At 52.9% G+C, this 8,079-nt stretch overlaps 1 protein-coding gene across 1 annotated transcript; it reads right to left on the bottom strand.

Annotated features, from left to right (window-relative positions):
- Positions 1 to 1,385: 1,385 nt before the first annotated feature.
- On the bottom strand, positions 1,386 to 7,176 carry ZDHHC22 (zinc finger DHHC-type palmitoyltransferase 22). The gene is made up of 2 exons (XM_069597502.1): positions 6,651 to 7,176; positions 1,386 to 1,651 (listed from the first exon to the last, which is right to left on the bottom strand). Exons 1-2 carry the CDS (start codon positions 7,174 to 7,176, stop codon positions 1,386 to 1,388), a joined length of 792 nt encoding a protein of 263 aa, XP_069453603.1.
- Positions 7,177 to 8,079: the final 903 nt, after the last annotated feature.

Below are 8,079 nucleotides of genomic sequence, written 5' to 3' on the forward strand. Positions count from 1 at the left end.
TGGCTCCATGCCCCTGTTTGCAAATGCCGACATCTCAACTAGCATTAATACCCAGTGGTCCTGGGTAAGGAAAGTTTGCACCATGATTTTCAGACCCCTCCCTACCTGCCCCATCCTCTATGAAAGCAAATAACTCCCAGGCGTCTCTGCAGCAGGTCTTGCCTCTGGACCTGGCAAGGGTCCTTTTGTACTCAGGAAGAGGAGTACAAAATTTTGTACCCACAAATCGTGGGGTGGAAAGGAGCTTCCTTTCCCTGACCCTAGCAGAAATTCCTTCCACAGCACACCTATCAGATGACTGCTCAGTCCCTTCTGGAATACCTCCAGTTGTGGGGCACTCACGATCTCCCCAGGCAACCATTCAAACATTGAGCAGCTTTAGCTGCTAGAATGTCCTTCAGAAATAAGCCCATTTGCCCCCCTCATTCTCAGTCCTAAAATATTCCAGTGCCCAATCTCTGAACAACCCCCTCCCCTCCTATTCTGTCTCTATTTTCATAACAATATTCGTCACCACCACCCCCCACACACAGACACACATACATACCCTCTTCTATGTAGTTGTACAGTCACACACCTCTCTCATTTATCAGTATCTCCCTTCCTTTCTCCCTATTCCTTGTCTTCTCATCATCTATGGAAGACCTGGAGGTTGGAGACCGATGGCAAAGGCTGGAAGAGTGCCAGGGAAAAGAAGCATCCAGCCAGGTCCTGGACTGGGCTGGGGGGCCCAGCTGGGGTAGGGAGGACAGGAGACAGCAGCTGGAAAATCTCAGCCTGTTGGCTTCTATCTCCCAGAGAAAAGGCCTTGCAACTTGGGGGCTGGGCAGCAAGCTACTGAGTTCTTTTTTCCTTCCACTGTCCACAGTTCCACAGAGATGAAGACACACGACCCTCCTTTCCCAACCTCACTAGCAGTTGGCAGAGCTGACTTGGCTGCCTCTCACCCATGGTCATTTTAAACATTTTTGCCAGATTTCAGGCCCTTAGGGAGCATCATACCAGCAGTAAGAGTCCCCTCCCCACTCCTAGTCTAGGGTTGAAAGGAAAAGCTCTAGCAGATAGAAGTGATGGTGGGAGACTTGGTAGAGAGTGTATGGACCAGGCAGAGACGGAAAGCAGGCACCCAAGGGAAGGAAACAAAAACGGAGGCCTCTGAACAGTTATCAGCCACCAGGCTGGCTCATGGGGGAGCCTAGCAATGCCTGGGTGGCCATCTTTCCCCCCTGAGAACCAACACAGTTCTCTGGTGTTATAGACCAGGGGTGGATGCTAGGACCTTACCAGTCCAAAGTTGTAGTGGGTCATGGGTGGAGACGGGGTGCTGTGGTCTCATGTTCACAAGGAGTCAAGACAGACAGACGCACACAGAGGAGTGATGCCTGCTACTTGTCCCGCTGCTTGCAGCTCTCGCTTCCAACATTGAACATGGGGACCAGCAGGCCCAACAGCCACCTCTTCCCGAAGACCTCCTGTAAGTTCTTGCGCCAAGGCCGGGCCCTCACCGCCACCCCCTTCCGCACCTGGTGGCGGGTCTGCCCCCGTAGGATCAACAGCAGCTGATGGCAGCAGAAACCAGCGCAGGCCAGGCCAATGGCAAACCAGAGATAAAGCATGAGGATGACGAACATTTCAGAACCGAGGACAGCTCCTGCAGAGGGCGGGGGAAAACAAATTTCAGAACCGAGGACAGCTCCTGCAGAGGGCGGGGAAACACCAGACTCGCTTTACACTCAGGCCACGTACGAGACCGCGATCCAGGCAGGCGCTTTCCGCTCCGGAGAGAGGGAGATGAATGAGACTGAAACTACATTTTGTAGGAGTCTCAGCGCTGTGGCGAGGGATAGGACTAGTTGCCCTAACTTTTTATTAATGCTGAGGCGAGAGAGGAGCGCTGGGGACGTGGGGGAGAAGGAAAGGAAACTCCTATAGGCAGTGCCTAGATGCTAACCTTTGCTCAGGGTCAGTGCTTCCCATCTCTCTCTGCCTTCTCTTTGGGGGCTAGAAACAGGGAGAAGGGGGTTTTCTCGGGGGGAGAGAGGGGTGAGCTGAGGACCCTGGAGAGGGAGATGGTGTCTGAGCAACTGGAGAGCCTGCTGCCTTCAGAGCTGTGAGCACTGGCTGGGAGGACTCAGGAAAGTGACAGCATGATGGAGAACAGGGCCTCGTCATCAAGAAGTCACGAGCTTCAAGGCAGCGCAGAGGATAATTCAATTATCAATGTTAAAAAGAGGACAGTATAGCCACTGGAACTTTCGGCCAGAGCTGTCCTATCAGAGCTTGCTAAGGCTGGAAGAGGCCCCCAAGGCCATCAGTCTAGCCCCCTGCCTTGAGCCGGACCTCCCTTAAACCCCTCTAGATCCGCACTCTGCATGACTGGCTCAAACATCCACTGAGTAAGCGACTGCCCATTCTCTTCCAAGCTGGAGTGGTCGGTCCTTGCTAAGTTTGACTCTCCCAGCCCTGTGGCCTTGCACAAGTTTCTTAACCTCTCTGAGTTGCAGTTTGCTCATAATGTAAAATGGGTAGAATAGCAATAATTCCACAGGGTTGCATCATTCAGGGACACTGTGTGCCCGGCGGCCAGCATTCTGGTTCACACTCAGCCCAGCCCTCCTTGCTGAGCATCCTTCACAGATAAGAAGACTACCTCCAAAAGAGGCTCAAGTTTAACTCCTAAAACCATCAAGCTTTCTCCTTCTCCTTTCCAGGGCTTGGAGACCTGGTTGATCTACTACTTTGGCAGCCTCCACCTGCCCAGCCACCAAGGCAGTGGGCCTAGCAGAGAAATCAAAAGCCCTCCTCAGCCCCTCTCTCCTGCAGGGCAAGCTCACCACCACTCCTCCCAGTGAGATGCAAGTGCCTGCCAGAGACCCCACCTTACAACCTACTCATCCCTGCAAATCTTAACCATATACCTCCCTTCTCCAGTTTCCCCTGGCCCCCAAGGACCTCTTCTCATCTCCCCAAGCTTCCATTTTCAGACTCCTGAGGGCTGGGCTTTTAAAACTTTTCCAGTCTGAGCAATGCTGGACTCAGCAACCAGGAGGAGGTGGATATGACTCAGGTTTGTTCATTAGCATCCCTGTCTTGCCCTCAGCCCTAGGAGCTTTGATAGCAAGTTTCTCTTGGCAAACTTGGGGACAGATAAGTCCCACTGCCCGAGGGATGGAAAGCTCAGTCCAGCTGGCTTGCACTGGGGGCAGGGAACAGCAGAGGGACAGGGCTCACCTTAGGCTGTGCCATGCCTCTGACCCACTTCTTCCTTGTCAGGTTAGCTCAGGCAGCCACGTGTAGGATGAAGGACCCTGGGACCATGGTGCCCTCTGGGGTGCAGGATGCTGACAGGCAAAGAGGGCCTGCAAGCTGGGATGTGCGAACATCAGAGCTGTCAAGCACAAGCATGCCTTGCAATGCAGCCTCAGGGACAGGCCTGGGATGATGGAAGCTGTTTTCCATAGGCTTTTTTCCTGGCACAAATTAAGGCATATAGAAAAGACCTTGTGGCCTTTCCTTGGCCCCTTGCAGCAGCTATAAAAGGCTATTCTGGGGATCTGTTTTCTCTCAAAGTGTTTGAAGATACCTAGCCTGGTTGCCTCAGCTCCTCTGAACTATTTAATAATAGTTCTGCTCCTTTTAGAAAATCACAGAATTTTCCTAATGGGTTGAAACAGTCACACCATCCAGTCTCTCCAGCCCGGCTTCCCACCAAGCACCTTTGACAGAGCATCACCCAGATCTTTAACATCCATCCAGGGATAAGAAGCTCCCTCCCTCCCAAAGTGGCTCAATCATCAAGAAGCAACTTCAGAGGGGCAGCCCCAGGAAGCAGTATGGTGGGAAGAATATGGGCTCTGGATGCTAGCAGCCCTGAGTCGAAATCTTGGGTTTGATACTTTGTGTTTCAAAGCAACTTATCCTTGTTAAGCCTTTCGTTGCTGAGTCTTTAAAAATTATATAATAATACTTATCTCACAGACTTGTCCTGAGGATTGGCTGAAATGAGATCTGCGTGGTGAGTAGCACCTACAGTTTGCCCAACAAACATTAACCTTTTTATTTGTCCACTGGATTGTTTTGGCACCTACCACACTGGCATAGTCTTCCAAGTGCTATGAACACAGGTCAGATGGTATCACCTCCATTTCTCAGATGAGAAGAATGAGACTCAGAGAGGTGACACAACCTGCGGTGGCCCATAAAGCCAAAAGAAAGAACAACTTCTAAAAATTTCACTGGCCAGCCCTTCTTCTCTGGCACCAACTGAGGGCGTGTGGGCAGTACCCATCTGAAGACCCATCCCAGTTTTAGCCCCCAGGGCCCACATTCGCAGCCATCCCATGCTCTGGTGGCAGATCCACTTTAGGGGCAGCCCCAGTTGAGGACAGGTCAGCCTGGGCACCTTTGTTCCTTTTAACACCCTCCTGTCCACCTAGCTTCCTGAGCAGATGAGAAGTCGGGGGGAGCCTCAACCATCTGGGTTAAGAAGTGAGGGATAAGGGACAGGAAGGGAGAAGCTGAATAGGGGAGGTGTGTGTCAGGGCAGGGGAGAGAAAGGCTGGCAAGGGGAAAGATGTGTGTGTTTGTGTGTGTGTGTGTGTGTGTGTGTGTTAGTTGCTCAGTCATGTCTGACTTCTTTGCAACCCCATGGCCTATAGCCCGCCAGGCTCCTCTGTCCATGGGATTCTCCAGGCAAGAGTACTGGAGTGGGTTGCCATTCCCTTCTCCAAGGGGAAAGATGAAAGCCTGGCAAAGGAGGAAAGTGAGATGAGACAGTTGGAGATTAGAAATCAAGGCCTCCTTTACTAGGGGGTCTGGCGAGGAGGTAAAGGATAGTGGGGCTTATTCTTCTGCTGGAACCAGGATCTGGGCCCCAAGAAAGGGACTGACTGGCTCTGTTTCCCCATCAGATTAAAGCAAGAGGTCCCTCTCCCTTACTTTCCTGTCTCCCAAACCTAGCACATATGGACAGTCCTCAAGCCCAGGCTTATCTCAAATCAAACCATTTCAAAATCCTCCCTTAGCAAGCATCCATTTTTATGTGAATAAAACTACTTGGAAAAGGAAGTGTTATCAGGCTCTCTGGCTCTCCTCCTTTCTCCACCTGCCTGTGCTCACACTCCACCCCCTAACCCGCCCACCTGCCCTCCCCCAGCCTGGTTATTTCAGTCCCCGGCAGCCTCCCATGCTGGCACCCGCCCGGGTCCAGAAGGCCCCGAGAGCTCTGAGTTCTGGGCCCAGATCAACCACCAGCCCTCAAGACAGCCCTCATCACTGGGTCCTTCCTGGGCCTCTGTGTTCCCATTGCCAAATGGCACCAAGCTCTCTGTCTTCTAAGGACTGGGCCACAGCCCCAACGAAAGACCAAAATGATGCTTCCCCAGAGTAGAGCAGAATTTCTTATGAGCATCCAGCCCAGACATACCACAACTATTTGGGGTTCTCAGTGGAAGTAGCTGTATTCTGTCTTTCTTTGTCCCTGAAAGGTCAGTGGGGGAGGACACAAGCTATTTGTCCTGAGCTGTTGTGTGTTGTCTATAAAGACCTGGGAGGCAGGCCAGAGGCTGTCATTCGGAAATAAAGAGATACTGGACAACGATTTAATCCCATCTGAGTCTGTTTCTTCATGAGAAATGGAAATAACAATGTCATACACACATGGCTACCTGTCCATATATATATATATATATATATATATATATATATATATATATATATATATATATATATGCTACTGATTGTAAGAACCAAGACAGTCAGGGCCAGGGTGGGCGAAGTGAAGGAAATGAGGTCAGGGCAGATTTCAAGGCCAGGTAAGGAGGTAAGAACTGCCACCAGGGACCAGGTCCCTTTGGGCCTTGATACCCCAGTCTCCTTGGGGTACGCTTTACAAGGTACAGCCCTCACCAGGGTGCCTAGCTGACCCCAGTGTGAGGGCCCCCACACACCTGGCTCCTGCAGGTGTAAGAGCTTCCTGGAGGGTCAGATGCCCCGCCAGTCCTGTGATGCTTGTGTGAAAATGGTCATTAAATATGGCTGCAATTCCAACCAGGGTGCTCTTTGCTCTGAGCCATCTGTAGACCAGAGAACAACCTGATGGGGTCAAATATAACGGGTAGAAGGGCAAGACTGGCCCGGCACCCTGGTTAACCTCCCTGTGGTTGGTTGGCGAGATCTTTAGAGGGTAAAGTCCTTGGAGGAATGAGTGAGCCGGACTGGGGTCCAGGCAGAGGAAGGTCATAGCGTGGGGCTACCTCACAGGCTGCATGGAGGGACTGCCAGCACTCAACCCTGCCTGCTAAAGAGAAGGTGTATTGCCTGGATGGCCACAGTTCAATGAGCACATGGGCAGTGGCACCCAATGAGATAATGAACGAGGATGGGGGTGGAGAGGGAGGTTGCCAGGTGACATAGATGCCCAGTTAGTTTGAATTTCAAATAGATAACAAAACAAAACAAACAAAAAAACTAATATGAATATGTCCCCTGCAATATTCAGGTAATACTTGTACTGAAAAGTTAAGCATTGTTTTATCTGAGATTACAGTGTAACTGGTCATCCTGTATATTATTTGCTAAACCTGGCAAATGTAGGGTTGAGGTGGAAGGTCTCTGTGTAGGGCCCAACCTGCCTGCCAAGGCCCACTCACCGGAGAAGAACTGGCTGATGGAGGTGGGAAGGAGCGTGAGGAAGGCCAGAGGGTGGGCGAAGGAGATGGACAGGACCGCGGAGATGTAGGCCACGCCGGCCACCATGGAGTAGAGGCAGGCCAGCGAGGTGTAGAGGCAGAACAGGACGAAGTTTCGCATGTTCCTGCTCCCGATGCAGTTGCCGGTGAAGAAACAGTGGTGGTCGTGCCTCAGGGTGACTCTGGCGCACACGCGGCAGAAGTGGGTGCTGGGCGGGGGGCACAGGGCCCTCCTGGCCTCAGCCCCCTGGCAGGCATCCAGGTCGTCCGGGGAGTTCTGGATGACCAGGACGTAGTTGCCCAGGGCGTTGGTGGAGAGAAACAGGAAGAGCGCCCCATGGAGCAGGGCGGGCGAGAAGAGGCGGGCAGCCGTGGGGTCCTCACGCATGCGGGGCAGAAACAGGAAGAGCTGCAGCACCAAGGTCACCAGGGCGATGCACAGGAAGTAGGCGGGGGCCACCACGTTGAGCAGCCTCAGGGCCAGCATCCTCAATCACATTCCTAAGGGTCCAGGGTGAGAGGGAGACTTACCGCAGCATTCCCGAGGGCACCCTAGGGTGCTCCCCAGTTCTGTCTGTTCTGCTCCACGAAAATCCTTCAGATCGCCCCTCCTCTTCTCCCTAACTGTGACCCAGCAGGTGTGACACCTTGAGATCACCATGGCCTCTGGGGGCAAAGCCCTACCTCCTGGTGTCTGCCTCCTCCATTTTTGAGCAACCTCAGCACCCTGGAGCCCCCCTGGGGGTCAGGCACGAGGAAGGCTAGGTCAAGGAGGTGGAGCGGGGGAGGGGAGCTAGGACTCTGCTCCTCTGTGGCAGTGGAAACATGCCTGGGTTTGGGATTTCTTCCTCCGACCCCTAGGAGGACAAAGCAGAAGATCTGGGGTGGGGGCAGATGGAAATGACCTACTGCCAGTCCTGTTTCACCTCCCCTTTCTCTGCCCCACCGCCCATCTTGGGCAGTACTCAGCAACCTTACCCATACCCCAGAGAGCTTTGGGGTTATGTGTGCCTGTGGGTCCCCTGATGTTTGCATGGGGTGTGGGGGGCTATTCCTTGTGTGTGGTTCTATGTGTGTAATCTGTGTGTGCGCCTGTGTATCTGTGTTTATGTGTGTCTGAGTGTACACATAGCAGCCGCTGCCTCCGGGCTTCTTAGAAAAATCAATGACAACAATCAATACATTCACACACACATTTAGGATGCGGGGGTGGGGTGGGGGGGGGAGGGGTGGCGCACACCGGAATACCAGGGTCAGCTGGTTTTGCTCAGTCCATCTCTCCCGACTGCTGACTGCCCTAGCTATTTCTTGGCAAAGAGACAACGAAATTAAAATCCCCCTACGCCCCCTCCCCCGCCCCCTCCCACCGCTGCCCACTTTGCGCCTGCCT

The sequence above is a fragment of the Ovis canadensis genome, chromosome 7 (assembly GCF_042477335.2).
Source record: "Ovis canadensis isolate MfBH-ARS-UI-01 breed Bighorn chromosome 7, ARS-UI_OviCan_v2, whole genome shotgun sequence".
Lineage (NCBI taxonomy): Eukaryota > Metazoa > Chordata > Mammalia > Artiodactyla > Bovidae > Ovis > Ovis canadensis.